This window comes from Bemisia tabaci, chromosome 4, assembly GCF_918797505.1.
Source record: "Bemisia tabaci chromosome 4, PGI_BMITA_v3".
In the NCBI taxonomy this organism is placed as follows: Eukaryota; Metazoa; Arthropoda; class Insecta; order Hemiptera; family Aleyrodidae; genus Bemisia; species Bemisia tabaci.
In genome coordinates this window covers 17,193,816-17,214,946 of record NC_092796.1, presented here as the reverse complement: position 1 = coordinate 17,214,946, position 21,131 = coordinate 17,193,816, and the positions used below count along the sequence as shown (strand labels likewise).

The window sequence follows — 21,131 nt, the reverse complement described above, 5'->3', positions numbered from 1 at the left end:
TATTAATCAAACTTTAATCATTATTGCGTTTAATTTTTCAATCATGATTAAAATTGTATAAGACCTAAAGTTCCTTGATTGCACAGCTCTAATGAGTATGTTACCACTCTATTAAATGTAAATCATACGATTACATAACCATGAATCTCAACTTAAGAAATTTAACTTACATTATTTTTTTCATTCTAAGATTGATCATAAGATTCTACACTACTGTTTTTGAAAAAGAGATCATATCTAATGTTAAATTAAACACTATCAATTTCTCACCCATATACCTCTCATTTTACTAAACAGAAAGTACCTGAAGCTATTGGATGTTCACTATTCAATTCCGCATTTGCAAGGACAGACAAAAGAGTCGAGATAGAACACACATTGTTATCTACAAAGAGAGATATCCTTGAGACAGTGGGTACACCTTGAGTTATGGTTCCAGTCTTGTCGAAAACAACGCATTTTACCTGAAAACAAAAAGATGAAAAGATCCAAGTTAACATCTATATCACTTCTTTATCAGGAAAAAAGAAGCAAAGAGAGTTGTTCCTTGCATTGTGAGTGGAATTATTCCAGAGCTCGACCAGATATTGAAAAAGAGGCCCAAAAAATGAAGATAATAAAAGGAATGTGTTAGATGACAAAAAAAAAATGGAATGAAAGAAATTATTTGAATGCATGCATTATTTTTAGTACTTCTCGAGGACCGCATTGTCATCTCAGAAATAAAATAAGCTGCTCTTATACAATCCCAAGCTTGCTGATTTCAACTGTTTTGCAAATAAATAAAACAATAACTGATCAGTAAAAAAAATGCACAGCAATCTGGAACACTGTTATTAAAATGTACATCACACTTAAACATAAAAGTAAAACCCTGAAATGCAATTCCAAATTCCTTAAACAAGACTATTTAACTCAAAAAATTTAATATGACTGTGCTCCTTACGTCTTTACAAGAAATTAGAACAGTCCAGGAATTTCTAGTAAGAATGAGTCACAAATTATCTTTTATAGAGACAAAACTGCCCAGACCATAAAAGACAAGAAAAAATTACTGCTTACTTTGTGTGCATTTTCAAGTGGCTCTGCTCCCTTGATCAAGATTCCATTTAAAGCTCCTACGCCGGTCCCGACCATAACGGCTGTCGGTGTAGCCAAACCGAGAGCGCACGGACATGCTATTGCCAAGACGTTCAAAGCACAACGGAACGCATAGGAGAATATGATTTCTGTTTGACTTAATCCGAATGATTCCGCTTTCTAAAATACAAAAAAAGGTAGCATAAAATGAAACTACTTTGACATTAATGGAAGAAAACTTTACTTTTCAAAGTTTTGTACAAAAAAAGGAAAGCCTGATGTAAAATAATTTTCGGATATCTAAGGTTATTTCTTAAATCGTTGATCGAACTAACCTTGTTATTTCTGATAGCTATCAATTCAGATGAACAAAGGCTGTTGATTTTTGATATTCTAGAAGAGAAATTACTTGCGTGCTATAAATTAAATTATTTTAAAAGCCATACTTTCAAACTCCAATTGCAAAAAATATAAAAGTATTGCTCTTTGAGAGAGCTCAATATGAACAGAGAGCTCTATTCATGACATAGTACTGGTACTTCACTGATAACAGCCGATGAGTGACAGTTTGGAGTTAAGCATCATTTGACATGACATAAAAACTCTTGCACATGGACGGAGAAACCGGAGGGACGGGTATCTTAGTTTGTCGTACTGCAGACTTGCTATCATAGTTCATTTATTGGGTAGATAACTACTTTATGTCATGTCTTGAAAATTAGTCTTGATTATTCTCTTCAAAGTGAAAAATATTCTATGAAAATTTCGAGCTATGACGTCCGTTCAGTGTCCTTTGAAAAATGGAAATAAAAGCGGAGATTTTGAAACATCCCATTCAAGACTAGCGTTTTGGCAGGTTCACTGTCGATATTAATCACTGAGAGGATCCTCTTTGCTTCTTCTCACTTTCATTCTAATTCCTATCGGTGGGAGGAATTACATTTACCAATTATTAATGTTTTACAATTTTTTAGCTATTGACTTTATTTCCCATTTAATGTCACACATTTAATTTTGTTCAGAAACCATATAAAATTAGGGTACAAAAAGAAATGGGGACAAGACGTTGGGACTCAGACTGGCAGACTTGAAGATAGAGGAAAATTTAAAGTACTGGAACTTACGCTGACAGGGAGCCGGCTGAAATTTAGGTAGCCAAAAATGACCCATGCTATTAATGTGATCGTAGAAACTATCAGAACAAACGGCACAAAGTAGCCAGCAATTTTATCAGCTAACTGTTGGATTGGAGCTTTGGATGTTTGAGCTTCCTCCACTAATTTCACAATCTGAGCCAGCGTTGTCGCCTCTCCTGTATGCGTTGCTAACATCAGAAGCATTCCATTTTGGTTGATTGAACCTCCTATCACAGTCTTTCCTGATAACAGATTGCGCATAATGAGTAAAATTAATTTATATCAAAACTATTGGCAGAATGTCTCCTAAAGGTTTCTTTCCAGCAAAAGACTTGAAATACTGCAACTCCTGTTCGTTCCTCTCTCATATAAAATTTAGAGATGTTCAGTACTGATAATCTTCTATTAATCATGGTTTGTAGAGTCATAAAATAAGATTATTGTCTCCTGGATTTTTTTACATGCTCTCTTTATCAAAATAAACAGGGTTTCCAAAGTTTCTCCATTTCATTATTCTCTGACTTTTTCTTGACTTTTTCTTGCTTTTTCCTGACTCCAAAATTTTCAAACTCCACACTTGGTTTTTCCCCCTTTTTTTTCTCTCTCTTTTTTAACACTGATTTTTGCTTAACTATAGATGAAATATTCATCTTAGGTGAATAAAGTTAAGAAAAAAGCTTTTAGAAGTTGTTTGCACTCTCTCAAAAGGCACCAGCTGAAGTTGCAGAGCCAACGCGCTATGTACTTGCAAAATTACCTGATTTTCCACATTTTCGTAGCTACCAGAAATCTTGATAAAATAAGACATGGTTGGACAAGAAGCTACTAACACTTTGTGGTTGAGTGAGGTAAATTAAATAGGATGTTATGTGATACTGTAAATACATAAATACCGCTTTGGTATTTGCGGTGGAAAAAACAACCTTACCACATGTGAGCATGCAGTTGACAGAGTTATTCTGATAAATTTTGAATACCAAAGATTCATTCAAATGAAAAATAACTCATTCCTTTAAGAATAGTTTTGAGGAAAGGTTAAATTATTGTAAGTTAACATCCGTACTTGTCATGGTACTGGTGTAATTGAACTCAGCGGACAATTGTGTTACATAATGAAAGCCACAAACATCAGAAAATGTTGGTATGTAAACTTACCAGGTTTTTTTATGACAGGCATATATTCTCCAGTAATTAAAGACTCATCACAAGTCGAATTTCCATAGAGAACTTTCCCATCCACAGGGACTTTAGCACCGGGTAAAACCTAAGGCAAACAGAAATTAATTATTGAAAATCAAGTGAATAAGAAGGAATTAAAGAAATATTTTAGATGCTCATGGAGGTGGAGGATGAATGAAGTCATCGGATCATTAAGAGTGCTTTTGTCAAACTAAGGATGTTAGAAATAAGTAGAAAATTGACCTACTTTGTCACACACACTAAAATAAACATGATGAAATTTTTTTTTGAGATATGATGGTGCTGCACTGAAACACATTTTTCTTGAGATATATATTATGTTGACTTAAAACATTGTTTCTTATGAAAAAAAAATTGTTTTTTTTATAGTTAAAAAAAATCGTCGTTTTGTTACCTTTAAGTTTAATTTAAAAAACCAATAACAAAGCAACATTTTTTTAACTCACAAAAACTGGCTTTAAGTTAAATCCGCATGGTTTTAACTTAAAAAAAAACAAATTTTGCCGACAAAATACAACGCTTTGAGTTAAAATAATATCTCAGGAAAAACCTTTTTCGGTGTCTATTTTTTCTTTTCTTACAAGAATTGAAATAATTTCATTTGAATGAAACATACTTGTACACCATACCTGAAAGTACTTTGAAAGGATTAAAATGAAGATAGGAAGATTGAATAAAATTGTTATGACTTAAACAAACAGTTTCCATTGAATGAAGTTGGAGAGGTACTTAAATCAACCTACCTTTAAAACATCCCCTCTCTGTACTAAATCAACACTAATTTGCTTTTCTGTCCGGACTTCATAGTTGGAGCCTAGCGTAACTAATAAAGCTTCAGTAGGCTTCAAAGAGAGCAGCTTAGAGAGTGCTTCAGACGTTTTACCCTGAGAAAAAAATGAAAAATCATGAAATTGAAGATTCACCAAAACAAAATAAATAATCTATTAAACATGTTCAAGGGACATACTACTTTCTATGGGCTAGTTTTCATGAATACAACATAAATTGAAACAGCTTTGATTGAAAATTGCACTGTTTCTCATCAAAATAACAATAATTCTCATTTTAAATTGAATTGCTTCCTGCAAAAACAGCTGATGTCCATTTTTCCAGCTTTGAGTTTTGTGTGTACAAATATTTTTCAGAAGCCGATATGTACAATCATGAAGGCAGTTTAAGGACTCGTTATGGAAGTAAGAGAACCCTGAGACAGGTCTTAAGACACAATTTTCATGATAATATCTAACCTTGAAAAGTATCAACCCAAAAAAACTCATACTGGAAATGTTAACAAAAGCAGTTCTCGCACGATGCAATTCAATTGATCTAGGCTATCAAAATAAATTCTATTAATTCCTTTGCAGCCTACACCAATAGTTAAAGATAAATTTACTCCAGTGTAAGTTGGTAAAAAGTAATGATAGAGAGCCGAGTTCCAAACATTCCAATTTTTTATACTTTCCTAAAACTGTGGTTGAGCATGAGTGTTTGATTCGAGGAACTCCTCAAATATCACAAGCAACAGACTTTTTCTCAAATGCTACTTGTTTTAATGTTTTCACTTCATTAAATATCAACTAATTATAGCTAATAAACTAAAAAAAAGAAGAAGCTAATGATTAAAATAAAATAAAAATAGAAAAAGGACATACCTTAGCAATGTGCTCTAACCAACGACCAAGAGATATGAAAACAAACAACATGGGTGGGGTGTCAAAGAAAGTTTGAGGACTAGCTTGCTGCTGCAGATAAATTGCAATGGCAAGCACAACCACAGAGTAAATATAAGACACCATCGTCGTAGTACTGATGAGAACATCCATGTTGGAGGTACCATGTTTAATAGCTCGCCAAGCCGCTACATGAAAATGCCAGCCTCCAAAAAACTTGAAACAATTAATTTACTCAAATAAGAATGTGAATGTAATACAAAAAACAATACAAGAGAGAAATTAGCATGCAGAAATCTCAGCAACTATTAAGATCTCAGTGTAACTGATTCCATTGCTAAGGCTGACTGTGAGGGGAAAAAAATAAATCAATTATAACGATACAACAATTTTCCATGATTTTCATGATTGGATTTTCTGATAATATATGTAGTTAAGGGCCAAAGTGACATAACTGAAAATTTTGAAAAAAAACTGATTCATTTACATACTGGACATAGTAAGTAAGGGATCTATATGTGAGAAAAAAATAGTTATAATGTCTGACACCGGTTATAAGGTACAGGGTTTTTTTAATTTGCAAAATACACTGGATGCGATGAAGCTATTGCTAATTAGTAAAAAAGTAGTTACCCGAGAGTGAAACTACAAAAATGCGTGTTAAAACACTAGTATTAACATGGACAACTGAGAACAGAGGAAGGTGACTTACTTGGACTGGTGTAGAGAGCACAAATAACAATAAATTTTCTAATGACAGCCCTGGAAGCACGCAGCACATGTGTTCATGGTCCACCCAACCAAAACTCATACCCCACATGTAATAGGTCATGATCACCATGCATGGTCCACCAAAAACTAAAGATATTAGGAACGCATTTCTCCATTTTAAAATTTCTTCCCTGAAAAAAAAAAACAAGGATTAGAAATGATCAGCAAAGGGATGCAATGCTGAAATGAATAAATTACTTTCTCAATGGCGTAAGCATCAAAATGTATGAAAAAGGATGTTTTAAAGGATAATCATTTGCTAAGTTAAAATGCATCTTACAGCAGAGCAATATTTATAATATCAAATTTTAAGGCCCCAACAAAGCTTTTTAGTTTACAGTTTTCATCAAAACCGATCAGTTACAATCAAATAATACAATTTTTCTTGAAATTGTGTTTTTAGCATTTGTATCGTTTGGAAAATTATCAGATCAAATTATAGAGAGAAGACGTTTGGAACAAAAAAGAGATTGAGGAAACAACTTGACATCAAAAAACTTAGTTCACCATGTGCAAAATTCCTTCGAGAATGTAGGACATTAGTATGTAAATTAATTGGCTTTCCTACTATGAAAGAGAGAGAGAAAAAATATATTGCCACTTAATTCAATTTAAATTACATAAAAATTAAATATTTCTCACCGCTCGTTTAGGCTCTTATAGTGTGTACTAAAATAATTTGAACTATGTCATATAATGCAAACAATATTTTTAAAAATGTTCACATACCTTTGATCAATATAGGGTCTAGAGTCTTTATCTTTGTTAGAAATGACGGAAGCGGAAAAACCTAATTTTTCTACAGCATCCAAGATGTCCCTTGGTCCGATCTCTTCAGGATCAAACTCTACTCGACCTCGCTGCGTTGTCAGAGCAACGACGGCTGATTTAACTCCTCGTAGCTTCTTAATCTGAGTCTCGATTTTGTTGACGCATGATGCGCACGTCATCCCACCGATCTGCAAAATTAAATATGATAAAATGAATCACGTGCTGCAAAATTAGATCTAATCCTAGTTCAGAATGGGCTAATGGTATAACATTTTCGCAGAGTACCTGACATTTATTCCCAGCATCAAACTTCATAAAAGAAATCAACGAATCTGTTAAAAGATTAAGAAAACACTTCTGAGGGGAAAAAGCTCATACAAATCTAGGGAACCAGAGGCTGTGGCCTTAGCCAATCAACAAGTGCAGACTCTATGGCCTGCCGACATGATAACACACCACCAAAATATCATTCCAAATGGGTCCGGATTTTGGGTACTTCAAAATCATGTTCTTCTGTCATTTCAAGTCAAAAGGTTCCGGAAAATTACAGGGAGCTGAACTCCCTTAGTTTCTCAAGAGAATCAATCAAGAAAAATATGTGCCACTAACTAGGTTGCTTTTGCAGGAAATGTTTTCCCTTTACCATTCACTGAAGGAACATAATAAACTAACATAATGGTTTTTTTTTTTTTTTTTTTGGGGGGGGGGGAGGAATTTGGTTGGTGCTCAAGGACCAGTCAAAGAAAAAGTGGGGGGGGGGGGGGGGAGAGGAGGAGCGCTTGAAAGAAAAAAAAAAAATGCATGAAATTCCACATTATGGACTTACTTTTAATTCAACTTTACTATCCGTCATATTACTGCTATCCATGACTGAAGCTGGGAATCCCAATTCTGTGATGGAGTTGGCTATGGCGTCAGGCTGTATTAATGTTGGATCATATTGGATCTCGGCTTTTGCTGCTAATAAAGCGACTAGAACTGAATTCACACCTTGAAAACAAAAAAAAAAATAAACGGACACACATTAGTAATGATGCCTCTAAACCAATGGGTAACTAAACCATGAGCAACTTTTGAATTGCGAAAATATAATTCTGGAGGTAAATGACGCATAGAACTTGATGCGTACATTAAACTTGCAAAACTGTAACTCAGAAACCGAGAAATGCGCAGTTCAAGAAGCGCAACTTTTTTGCAAATTTAAAACGCCCCGCTTTTGTGCCGATCCTAATGATGTCATCTGGCACCAATCAGAAGCAAGCACAGGTTTCTATGACCTCCATCAAATGGACGTATTTCTATCAAACAGAACTACGTGCAGGTGAGAAATATGAGGTGTGCTCTAGAAAGGTGGATAAGAAACAATGTGGTCAGTGAGCGTGATTCCTTTTGAAGAATTGGAAAAGCGGGATTTTAAATTCAGCAAACAGAACTACGTGCCAACTGAATGCGGGATATGTGAGCTGCGGGCATGGCACAAGAGCTTTGTGGACAGGGCTCATGGGTTAAAGTGCACTACGAGGAGCCGTGACGACAACATCCATTTCCCTTGATGTCACGGGCGCTTTATTATTCTCATTCACTCTTAAGGCCAGAAAACTGACGAGCACACCCCACATTTCTCACCTGCACATAAATCTGTTTGATAGAAATACGTTCAAATGTCTTTCTACTCCTCTTGTATGAAAACAATATGAAAGTCGAAATTATATCCTCAGATTAAAAGAATCAAATCATTCATTATGATTCATCATGAGCTGTAAACAAGCAACAATTCTACATTGAAATACATTTTATTTTAACAAGCTTGAGTGTAAAATGAGAGGAGGTAACGATTTGACTGCCGTAGTATGTTACATCCATCATTTTCCCACCATTTTGGCGAGTTTGGAATTCCTGCAAGAGTTTGGACTTTTTAAAAGTGGGCATGTTCCGAATTTTGGCTATTTAACGTTTCTAATACATAAATTCAAACCTTCCGTTCATGAAAGAGCAAAAGTCTATTCGAGTCAGCCCTAACAGTCTCTACGGTGAGATGATATGGCAACCTCAATCTTGATGCTCTGGCTTAGGTATTCTACACTGTCAATACTTAGAACAATGCAGGGCGGGAAAGGAACATTGATTGATTATAAAATATGCCCAGACCGTTGTAGGGTTTTGATTTGTTTTTCTTATAAGCGGAGAATTAGAAATTTCCACAACCAATGTATACTAAAAACATCATTATCTCAGTTAAGGGTTGACTTCAGTTATTTTTGTTATGCTGAGTGTGTTCTATAAGAGCTGAAAAGATACAAACTGAGATGTTCATTAAAATTTTTTACAAGAAATGTTCCACTTCTTAAGGTATAAAATGGACGTATTTCTATCAAACGGAACTAAGCACCAATTTGAGTTCCTTTTGAAGAATTTAGAATGCTGGATAGCGCGTTCTGTCAAACGGACCTAAGCGCCATGGAAAAGCATTGCGATTATAGGACGGAATAAGCCGGACGTCCGATTCCGCCGCCAATCCAAGCCCCTCTCTACCTTCCTCACCCTATGGCGCTTAGGTCCGGTTGATAGAAATACGTCCAAATTATACTCCTTATAACAATTCTATGTATTGATTCATTCATATAATAGTATACATTATCTTGAGTGTGATAGATAATGCTCACTGAATCTCCAATGAAACCAGCATCATATTAGGTTACCAACTGCTGCAGCATGCTTGCGGAGGAAATACCTTAGAGAGACTTGTTTAAATTTTTTTAGTAATCAAGGCCACAATTTTGTCCTTACCTTTCATTTTTAAACAATGTTTTTCTATGGCAGCTACACAGGATGCGCAGGTCATTCCCTTAATATGTAAAAGGCACTTTTCCCCTTTCATCATATCATCTATGGGGATATGCAAACTACTATTATGGTTGCCATTACCCACTTTATCTGAATTTTTTTCTGCAATCAAAGGAAAACAAACATGTTGCATTATTGGATTAAGCATAAAAATTACTGCAAGTAAACTCGGCTGTTTTTCGAAGGGTTAAGCGTTAAAAACGAGGAGACTAGTTCCTATGGTAGAATAAAATACAATGACATTTTTAGGTCGATACAACCACTTAGTGAAAGCATATGAACTCACTTTATTGAAAACTTCTTGACTGCAACCAATTACTTTCAGTAGTGAGACTCAGAGGATACTGGGCACTTGTTGCATTTGAAACGTACAAGAAAAAAGAAAAAAAAAGCTTGAAGCTGCTGATTCATTTTGGGAGAAAATAATGTTTTCATTGCAAACTGGCATAACTTTGTTTTCAAAAGAAAGGCACACACTACTACCCGTGAAAATGGGGTACAGTAAAAGGATGTGAAAAACTGAATTCTACTTTGACCAAATACTGAGCAACGTCCAGTCCATGGAAAGAGGTTATGGCTGATTCCTGCTTGTTGAAGTGCAGCTAGATAGGGTCAAGCTACAGCAAACGAAACCAGTCCTGCCAGCTGTCTGCTAGTACGGTTGAAGCAGTGGAGACTAGAGGAGGAATATACCATTGCACATTGCCTTGGATCATTTGTTTTTTCTTAAGCCATTAATCTTCCCTCTAGAAAGCCTATCTTACTTCAATAAAGATTTCTTAATTGTGGTGTGATTAGTGCACACTTTCACGGGATTCTGAAAACTAGAGATTAAATTAAAACGTGGCCACGCACATACCTGGAATTGAACTATTTTGGGTGACTCCATTGACTTCCAATAGAGAAGCGTTGAAGTTCATATCACAAAGGTACTTGACTAAGGTTTCTGGCGTGACTTCGTCCGGAAAATATGTAAAGGTGGCATTTCTCTGTTCCAAAGAAACTTTGACATCTTTCACACCCTGTTTTTCTTTCAGTTTTCCTGCAAAATAGGGAGAGAGAAGAAATTTGATAAGAAGAAAAAAACACAATTAAAAAAGCGTTGATTCACAAGAACAGGATAAGAAGCAGCAATTAACTGTCAAAGTGCAAAACTGTGACAAAAAACTTGAGCAATTTATACTCTCGTAGTCAATGTAAAGTATGTTCAAGGCTCCATGAAATGTGTTGAGAATCCAATTGGGCAGATGTAACCAAAATTTCCCTTACTATGTCAAACTTTGCCAGATTTTTTCCCATGTTTCATCTTTTAAACAGAAAACCAAACAACACTGAAACTTGAATTTTGTGACGATATTCTTCATAACTTAGAATAAATTTATGAGAAGTGTAAAAGCATGAGGGAGTTTAATTCAAAGATAAAAAAATAGAACATGAGGGAACATTAGCCAACATGAAATTCAGTTAGATTGATACTAGTTGAATCCATCTAACAGTAAAAGAAATATCTAGATTCTGAATGCTGTATTGAAGAGAATGTCCTGGCATATTTTACACCTCAATATACTTTGAAGTCCTTGCCTCATTCTTCTGTGCACAATTATTTGTTTTCAGTGACTTTGATGTAATACTACATTAATTTAACTGCATTTATTACTATCTAATAAACCTTAATTGCTAATAAAGCTACTTTTCCTCTAGATGATGAACACAGGTGGAGTGACAGAAGTTTATACTTCTTAGATAATTCGTTCGAGCAAACATCTATTTGTTTAGGTAGGTGGCTCATATTGCAGTTTTTGGTCAAGAAAACCCCTCATTGACACAGATAAATCTGATGACCATGTAACCTCTAGTGCAAATGCTAGATAATTAGAATAAAATAAAACATTCTTTTCCTGTTTACAAATTTTTGTGCGTGCGCTGCTATAAATGCAACTATGAAGAACAGCAAAATTTAGGACAAAATAACTAGGACGCGTGATATATTTGAGCCCAGCGCAGCAAATTCATGGTAACGTATCAATTTTTATCTCACTGCCATAACTCAACACAGTGACCGCAAGACTGCTCATTATAACCAGACACGAGTGTTTACGCTGCAGTTACATTGCTCAAAATGATCAGAGGAGGTCGCAGAGCAGCTAAGTCTAAGACTTTACAGGGTCATGAAGTGGTTTAGAGACAAGAGAAAAAGGAAGAAAATTTTTTTAGAGATACCCTGCTCATGACTGATTATTCCTAACAAATGATACATTGTAGACTGAACAAATAAAGCCTGATTTGAAGAATTTACAGGGGGAAAATGCTAAACACAACATTTGGTTTTTAAAAAATCATAGGTTAGCTTTTTTCTCACCCATTTTTTCATGAAAGATAGTGACAAACAAATGTAGCTAGAGACGTTTTGTCAGGCAAAACCAGAGTTATGCGTTGAGAACAAGATGCATTGAAATCGGGGAACATTCAAAATAGAAAACAAAAAACAAAAGAAAAAAACCTGATTTAAATGCAGTTGAATAAATATATTTTATCACAGGAGTGGTATTTCAAGGTTCAAAATTTTTTAATTCTTGAGGATGCTTTGTCCTTGTTGAATACTAGTCTCAATGTTCCACTCCTTAATAAAACACATCTGACCCACTTCCTACTTAATCAATGAATAATCAAAAATAACTCAATGAATCGCCAAACAAAACATTTCTTTAACCAAGAGAAAATTAAAGCAAAAACTAGACCACCATGAGTTTTAAACAGAATGAGTGACTGTTCCATGCCTGCTAGATTTTTTATCAAGAGTTGTGGTTTCCTGTGTTAGTTTACAATCCTCTCATCGCCTCTTCCATTTGCCTCAGTTATTCTATTGTTTTAATAGCTTTCAGAGAGAATCAGTAAAGACTCAGAGCATAGAGTTGTTAAAGCTGCAGCGGAAATAATAATTATGGTGGATATACCAGACATGTGTGGTTTCAAAGCCGGGAAACTCCCATAACTCTTAAGGTAAGTGGTGAAAAGTTGTTAGTATAGAATTTTATTTCTTAAATTTAATTTAATGATTGTTCCCTTAATTATTTTATAATTAATTTGCGCAGTTTTGAGATGATACACCCTCTACTTTTAAGCAAAATATCGACGGCCAAAGTGAAAAACCATGTATCTCCATTGCAATGTTTCAAAATTTTCACTTCTACTTTATTTTTTTTAAAGAGAAATAAATCAACTTCAAAGCTTGAAAAAACAGAGGATTCTGAGAAGAAAAATAGAGGTTTTCAAGAAATTATGTTGACTAGTTTTCTGAGGAAAAAATAAAGTATGACAGGAGGTAGAGAATGTCGTAGATGGAGATACAAGGTTTTGCACTTAGGCCATCAATATTTCGATCGCGTTTAGCAAAAATAAATCAGTGCGATTACAGTGTTGTAAAAATGTTGCTTTTCCATATTTATCTAAAAAATGTCGCAGAGTAGCAGATAGTTTTTGCTTCCTAACATAAACCTTTTAATTATAAATGAAAATAATGGTGTAAATTTTAAAACTGTACATATATTACGTATTTTTAAAAGAAAATAAGAGGTTGCACAGCTTTGAAAACACTGTAATTGTGCTGGTTCCTTTCTGCTAAATGCAATCTATTTTACATACGATTTGAACCTTAGCACTAAATTGTTGAACATGAATGATTTGCAAAAAACTGATGCAAAACGTGAAAATTTGTCCAAGCAACAATTTTTTTTTTAAAATATGATCAAAATAATCTCTAAAACCTTTCTGAAAGTATGATGAAGTTTTAATTAAAAATGAAATAGAATTTAAGATGTGCCCATAGAGTACATAGAGTCGTAATGTAAATGGCGCCATGTTCTGGTCGACGAGTTCCAAGCCTGGAGTGCGCCGAGCTTGCGTCACTTTTTTAATGCAAGTTCGATCCAAAATGGTGGTGTGGAATGCGTAGTAATTCCTATCTTTTTTGTTTACATTGGATGGCCAGGTCCCCATGTATCGAAGACAATCAATTATGCATCGAAAAAGTGACCCGGTGTCGCACAGGAGTCGCGGAGTTTGGGACCTGGAAAATGCTTAAAAGTGGCGCTAGTTCTCCCACTTACATTACAACTCTATGTACTCTACTCTATGGATGTGCCGTGACAAAGCATCAAAGTTCATATGGTGCTTCCTTTCTCTTGCCTTGAAAGGGACAATAACTGAGCTCAGCTATAGATTTTGAGCTGATGCACTAATTTTTAATCATAAATGAAGTATATGTATCTAATTTAGCTAGTTATAAGCCAAGTTTTGTTTGAAAAAAAAGTCAAGAGCTAGGACTGTTATTGAATTTACTGCGGTTAAAACAAATTTTGAAGGTGGACAAGACTCAAAACTTATAGGATGATGGGAGTCTTGATTTTTCAAAGCCTAAAGGACAAAAGCTTAGTTACTTAATACAGAGAAGAGGATGAATCTTTGTTTGCAAAAGAGGAGTTAGGACAATTTGAGGGGCTTCAGACAGAACTCGTGTCAACATACTTCACTGCAGTCACAGTTAAGCCAAAGTTATGAGTTAAAAATGATTTCTGTTATCACAGTATTACGCAAATAAATGAAAGTAAATTTTACCTTCTATATTTTGAACACAATTATTGCACTTCATTCCTAAAATTTCGATTAAGCATTCATGCTCCGGTGAATCAGGCAATGTTGCTACAAATCCTAGGTTTTCTACAGCTTGTCTAACTTGCTCTGGGTCCGTGAGCTCAGAGTCGTATGAGATAATACCAATCCTCTTATCTAAATTTACCTGAAACATAACCGTTAAAAGCAGACTTTAAATACAGAGGCGAAAAAAGCATTGTCCTTTGATACAGGGAAGCAGTGGGTACGTAAAAAGACAAGCATCGTTAACAAATAGTGAGAAATATTGTTTTAAAAATTTGAAAATGCTGAAAGGAATTTCAAGGTTCTGCAGCATTCCATGACTTTTAAACGTTGAGCAATATTCCCCGACTTTGACAAGTTTACCCTGACTCTCCAAGAACATGTCACACTGTTAAGGATAATTTCTCATGAATATTTGTACAATTTGCAATTGGGAATGACAATTTCTGGCTCAGTTTAGTAACAACGTATGTACCATTAGTTTACATAAGTGCTAACACATAAGTTACTAACAGTTAGTACATAAGTGTTATTACGGATGAGCCAGAAATTGAAGTTCCTATTTGCAAAATGTACTTAGTCCATTTATTCGGTTTATGATAAAATTTTATTGTTGAAGTTTATTTACACTTTCTGCTCTATAAAGGACTTACTTTGATAGATTTCACTCCCGGCACTTCTGATATGTTTGACTCGATTTTTCGTACGCAGGATTGACATTTCATTCCTGAAATGCTTATAATCGTTTGCAAATCCTCCTTTGGTAAGGATGCTTCAAAACCTAATTCCTCTACATAGGTTCTAAGCTGCTCCCGGTTTGTCACCTTAGAGTTAAATGATATCCTTGCGTTTCTATCTTCTAGATTGACCTGAAACCCAAAAAATCAATACAAAAAATTATTTTCAGGATACCGACTAAGAATTTTTTGAATGCAAAAGTTGCAACAAGTTGAAACAATGTTGGTATTAGTAGCAAAAAAGTTGTAACTTTCGGTCAACTTTTGATCAATGAGTGCCGATTTTCGGCGATCTGATCGGAAGACAAAGTTGCAACCTGCTGAGATTGCAAAAGTGCTGAACCAAAGTTGATTAAAATCTAAAGATAGGCAACCAGCAATACTTTGAAGTTAAACCATGATTCAACTTAATTGCAACTAGTTCCAACAATGATAGCTCCTTCGGGGGAGAGAGTATGCAATCTGCACATCAATCTATTGGTTGCAAGAATCAAACGATTTTGTTGCAAGTTGTTGCAACCTCTGCTACTAGGGCCCTTCCAGAATTACTCCTGAGAGTACCACCAATGAGCCCTGAAAGCGGCATGTTCCAATCAAAAACTGCAGGGTTTTTGCCATTTTTGGGTCGTGGTCAATGGACTATTATTCCGAGAGGGAAAGTTAAGAGCCCATTTATGCACGCGATTTTTGTCGCCGTGTCGCCGGCTACAACGGATCGCGCGATTTCAAACTACACGGGAGGCTATGGAGCGTTTATGCGCGCGACAGCAAATCGCGGCGGCAAAACTGCCGCGGCGATTTCTAGATCATGTCGCTTGTAGTTAGAAACCGCCCGGCGATTTCCTGCCGCCCGCGGTTTGTAACTACACGGAGTCATATGAGCGCATTTATGCGCGCGACAAATTTCGGCGACCGCCGCTTGGAATTGAACTTCTTGAGCACGTGTTTTGGACCTTTTGCGCTCCAGAAAAAACGGTGTCGCGGCGGCAGAAAAAAGGTGCCGCGGCGACAAAAATATGGATCGCGCGATTCCAAAAAAATGTCGCGGCGACAACTGCCGCCGGCGACACGGCGACACAAATCGCGTGCATAAATGGGCTCAAAGCTAGCGATCACGATACTGGTGGGTGTAAGTTCTACGACCGCCCGCGCCCGCACTCAGCCCTCCGAGTCGATTGCTGAACCCTTATCGAATGACCTTGATCGATATAAAGCACTGCGAAGATAGGGAGTTATCCATCGAGTTCATTCGATAGATCGATAACGATTTATCGATCGATGCGCTGCCTTTATCTCAGGTTAAGCTCGTTGAGTTTATCGAGCGACCACCTCGATCCGTGTGAACCGAAACAACAGGAAACGTCGCGTCGCCGTCGAGTGGAATAGGCTGCCGCGCTAAGGAAAAACGCCGTATGAACATTCAAGAGTTGCCAAATTTCCTTCGATAAAATGTTTATTTCTGAAGGAAGTCATGGCTATTTTCCCTTGAAATGTTTGAACTTTACGTGAAATTGTGAACAAAATTATCTGAAAAATTGGAGGAAAAATATTTACAAATTTTCCCGAAGATTCGTGATTTCCCGAAGGAAATTTGGCAATGCCTGAAGGCTCATACGGCGTTTTTCCTTTAGGATGGCAGTACTGCCGTGCTAAGGAAGAACGCCGTATGAACATTCGAGAGTTGCCAAATTTCCCTTGATAAAACATGTATTTTTGACGACATTCGTGCACACTTATATTTGAAATTTTCAGATATTTTAGATTAAAGTGCGAACGAAACTGTCAAAAAAATTTGGGAAATAATATCACAATTTTCCCAGTAAATTCTGTTTTTATTGGAAGAAACTTGGCAATGTCTGAAAGTTCATACGGCGTTCTTCTTTAGCACGGCAGAGTAGGGTTTCCGCAACATTTAGAAAGCTCTCAAGAGACAAGGCGTCGAAAAACACATGTTGGCCTGTTTTTTAATTGACCTGATTTGGACCTGCAAAGTTTCATCCATCTTTCGCGGATAAACTTTAGGTGCTACACGGGGACAAAATGTTGATGGTTACTGGTCTACTGGATTTCTGCTTCTACATACATCCATGGCTTCAGTGCGGAACCACATATCTCCATTGCGATGTTTCAAACGTCCGGTATTTTACCTTTTCGAGGAGAAGCAATAAATAAACTGTGTAGCTTATTTATACAGATTATTCTGCTAACAGAAAAGAATTTACGGGAGTATGCGTGCAATTACGTTGACTAGTTTTCCAAAGAAGAAATACATTTTGACAGAGTCTGTAAAGTCGCAAACGGAAATAAATGGTTTCACACCATGGTCATCGATATGATCTCCAGAAAATCTGGGTACTATCTACGAGATTTCCTTCAGGTCATAAAAACCGGGTATCTAGTGACCACTAACGCTATTTTTTATCTATGTATTTGACAAAGCAATTGATTATGATTATGGAGTAAATGTAAGTAATTACATATAATTCAGATAACCACGTTATAAGTGAACAACTATGAACTATTACGTTATCGGGCACTCTGAGTAATTGGTGATTTTTTCTTCTTCTTCTTTTTCTATTCGTCTCCCTTTTTTTCATTTACGAAGAAAATTTCAAGAGTTGAATAGATAGAGAACATCTGTGTACCTACGGTATGACCGGCGACCATGAAAAAAATTTAATCGGATAATTTTTAACAGCACATGGTTCGAACCAGGGAGAAGTAACAACTAAGTAAACAGTGGTCTTGCCGACATAGTTCTAGAGTAAATATTTGCATTAAAAATTCGGGACGCTGAACGGTAGGATGTTTCGTGCTTCCATATTCGAAATTAATCGAGAATCTATGAATGATTATACTTATACATGATTTATATGCTTGACGGAAACATATTACAAGGTAATATATGAGAAAATGACAGACGACCACAAGCATAGCGCGACCGGGTCAGCTTTTCCCGCGAGAAAGTAATAATTTTTGTGACCGAGTGGAGGGGGAAATAGATACTGTCAGAAAAGTTTAGTGAAGTTGATCTACAAGACAGAGCAACTTTGTGGACTTGGCTGCAATCACTATACCTCTTTTATTCCAAAAATAAAAATACAAATTCATTTTGGACTCAAATCAGAGGGTCGAATTTGATAGACCTATAGACCTTTTCACCGAAAATCGACTCACGGTGTTTTACAAATAATTAAATGGATTAGGAAATTTTTCGACCAGTCCGCACCGTCTTAACTATTTTTTATCAGGGCAAGGTATTAAGTTCTCACCCTGCATACTATAGTGTCCCAGTTGGACCAAGTTCGACAAAAATGCACCAAGTCGAGTTATGAAAACGATCCTGGTAAAAATTGGCGATAGGAGCTGCGTTTCAAAATACCATAGGAGTTTTTATAGCCGTCTAAAGAAGGCTATTGAAAATCATAAAGCTGGCTGTAGAAAGCGGAGCAAATCATTCAGCCGGGCTATACGAAGCTATAAAAAGTACCTATACAGTCGGGCTACAGTTCCTATCGCCGGGCTTTACACTTTATCGCCATTGGCTATAAAAGGCTATATCGCCGGGCTTTACACTTTATCGCCATTGGCTATAAAAGGCTATAAGAAATTGTGTAGAAATTCGTGTGCTTTGGAAATCATTGAGGTTGATACGAAACTACCTTAATATTTACAAAACACATTATATTTTCCTTTAAAACATATTTTTTTTTTCATCAATTAAAATGAGAATAGTCCACACACAGTGTGCAAACATTTCAAAATCATGAGTTGAAAAACGCTGACTCCGCGAGATTAAATATTAGACAAAGCAGAGCGGCGGACGCACTGGCGCCTACAAACCTAACAGGGATACTTCACGCATTGCGCATTGCGCTCTCTGCCCTCCGCCGCGCCGCATAGCGTGCACGGCGCTTGAAGCAACTATTTCACACCAGATGTATTGCACAGTATCATACGAAATTGAAGGCGCTCCAACATATTAAGAATGACAGGCATCCTTCAAAAGTACGGAGCTTCCCTCGCAAAATAAATCAAGATACTGCGGCACAAAAAGAGAGCGGTAGTCCAAAAACTAACTAAGTCCTAGTATCCGTATTTAGTAACGTTTAGCATAAACTTTATCGTCTGGCTGTTGTTTAATCGCCATCGGCTATAAAGGGCTATAAGAAATTGTACAGCTGGCTACAAAGCTATTGGAAATCTTACAGCCGGCTTTAGGTCTATTAACACACATTCTACTGCCAATTTTTACCAGGGGAATAAGTTGGGAAAAGTTTTCAATCCAACTCATCGTTTCTATCCTCTCATAAAATTCAAACTCAAGAAAAAATATTCTTGGCGAGTAAGGCTGTCCTTAAAATTCACCCTTAGCATAGAGCCTAACGGGGGTATTTTAAAACTTTAAACCTCTTTTCCGGCATTTAAACTTGATACGACTTGGTGGATTTTTATAATTTGAGCTCACTGTCATTCCACTTGGTCTGTATCTAAACGGCGGGCTGATTTTTGAAATTGATAGACAAAGCTATTTTAGGTGTAGAAGACACAGGAGACATGGATTACTCCTATTTGTTCAAACGGGTGCTTGTTATAGGCTAAGGGGGAAAATGATAGACTAACTACAGGGTTTCTAGTGGGTTGTCGCTAGTTAGTCTATCACTTACCTCCTTCGTCCATTGCAACCACCCGCCTCCACCAATAGGATCGCTTTATTTTCAGTTTGCCTTCCTTGTCTACTTCTTTGTCTAACAAAATCAATAATCAGCCGACAGACTGGAAGAAAAACACACGTTTGACAGTTTGGAAAAAGAGCGAAGGTGCTTACTGTAACTTCTGACACTCCTTTTTTGTCCATGAGATTTGAGGTGATCTTCCGAACGCATGACTGACATTTCATTCCGTTTATTCCTATGACCACCTCAGCCTTCTCGTTCTCTCCCGCTTCTTCCTTCTCTTTTTCATCCTCGGGTCCTCATCTTCCCTGAAACATAAAATTATAAAATTGTAAATTATAAAACTTATAAATCATATTAAACAATTTAAAATATAATTATAACATTAAAAATAATAAATTATATAACGGTTGAGAATCAGCGATTAACCAGCTAGGAATGGGCATCCAAGATGTTTCTTGCAGTGGCGTGGCGTGAATTGCGATATATCGATTGATTTGCCATTTAAACCCATGGGAAAGGATCGATAAACAGGGCGTTCGCAGTGAACACTTTAGTTATCGATTCTTTACCATAGCTTCAAATGGAGAAATATCGATAATCGATCATTCACGACTCGCCACTGGTTTCTTGCGACCACAATGGCGAGTGGGGTAAAAAGTCGTGGCGAGGCGTCAATGATCAATTATCGATATCTCCCCATTTGATACCCTGGTCAAGAATCGATTATTACTGTGTTCGTTGCCAACATCCTATCTATATATACTGCCGAGCAATGCGGAAACGCCGTAAACGCCAGCTTACAATTTTTGGAATCAATGTATCACCGCAGAAAATCTTGTGTACCTTTGGGGCAATGTTTTTACAGAATTTTTTAACAAATATCATCAAAAACTTAACCTGAAATTTTGAGGTGCATGAGTAAAACAGTTTCAATTTTATAAAGTGTTAAGTTCCAAAAAACGAGGAAAAATCTTCATGGATTTACGGCGTTCTTGCTTACGGCAGTGTAGGCTTGAATGTTGGATTAATTGGACTATATTTTGCAATTCAGAACTATAAATCTCGGCCGGTTAAAAAACAACGTATGTGCCATTAGCTTCCCCATGCACATAAGTGATTGTTCAGATGAGTTAGAAGTTATAGCTCCAAATTGCAAAATGCAGTCCAATTGCTACATCGCAAAGTACGCCACACTTTGGTAAAAAGTCGTCGTAAATCGCGAAATTGCAGTCGGTCTATCCTCATTTGAATCGAGTTTCCCGGGAAAACTGAGTATCAGGAATGGACACCGGGGTTCCTAGAAAAAGTCCGGGAACTCTCTCAGAAGAATTAGGGATTTTTCTTGGAAATGGGAGCAGTCACCCGCACCATGTGAGGAACGATTTCCCAAAGCGCCGGTGGGGATGTCGAGTTAAAAAATTCCAGATTAATTCAAGAGAGGACCGGAATTCCCGTTGTTCCAACGAGCTTATGATTATCTTAATAAGAATCTTATCCAAACAAGGAGAGTTCCGGCCCCCTCAAAAATTATTCCTTCAGGCAATGGAGATGTTGCATGTGTGAGGGATTTGCGATTTGACCATTGATTCT

General features: G+C 36.5%; 1 protein-coding gene across 2 annotated transcripts in view; it reads right to left on the bottom strand.

Annotated features, from left to right (window-relative positions):
• Nucleotides 1-21,131, bottom strand: part of ATP7 (copper-transporting ATPase 1) — a 50,723-nt gene that overhangs the window by 13,714 nt on the left and 15,878 nt on the right. For both annotated transcript variants that reach the window (XM_072299429.1, XM_072299428.1), the window contains exons 2-15: nucleotides 19,691-19,846; nucleotides 14,779-14,994; nucleotides 14,087-14,267; nucleotides 10,332-10,514; nucleotides 9,416-9,574; nucleotides 7,455-7,618; nucleotides 6,587-6,816; nucleotides 5,799-5,988; nucleotides 5,069-5,302; nucleotides 4,160-4,300; nucleotides 3,372-3,480; nucleotides 2,205-2,458; nucleotides 1,063-1,260; nucleotides 305-464 (exon numbers count right to left, since the gene is read on the bottom strand). In XM_072299429.1, the coding sequence (XP_072155530.1) occupies nucleotides 305-464; nucleotides 1,063-1,260; nucleotides 2,205-2,458; nucleotides 3,372-3,480; nucleotides 4,160-4,300; nucleotides 5,069-5,302; nucleotides 5,799-5,988; nucleotides 6,587-6,816; nucleotides 7,455-7,618; nucleotides 9,416-9,574; nucleotides 10,332-10,514; nucleotides 14,087-14,267; nucleotides 14,779-14,994; nucleotides 19,691-19,762 (2,491 nt within the window). In that variant the 5' untranslated portion in view covers nucleotides 19,763-19,846. The remainder of the gene's footprint in view (nucleotides 1-304; nucleotides 465-1,062; nucleotides 1,261-2,204; nucleotides 2,459-3,371; nucleotides 3,481-4,159; nucleotides 4,301-5,068; nucleotides 5,303-5,798; nucleotides 5,989-6,586; nucleotides 6,817-7,454; nucleotides 7,619-9,415; nucleotides 9,575-10,331; nucleotides 10,515-14,086; nucleotides 14,268-14,778; nucleotides 14,995-19,690; nucleotides 19,847-21,131) is intronic.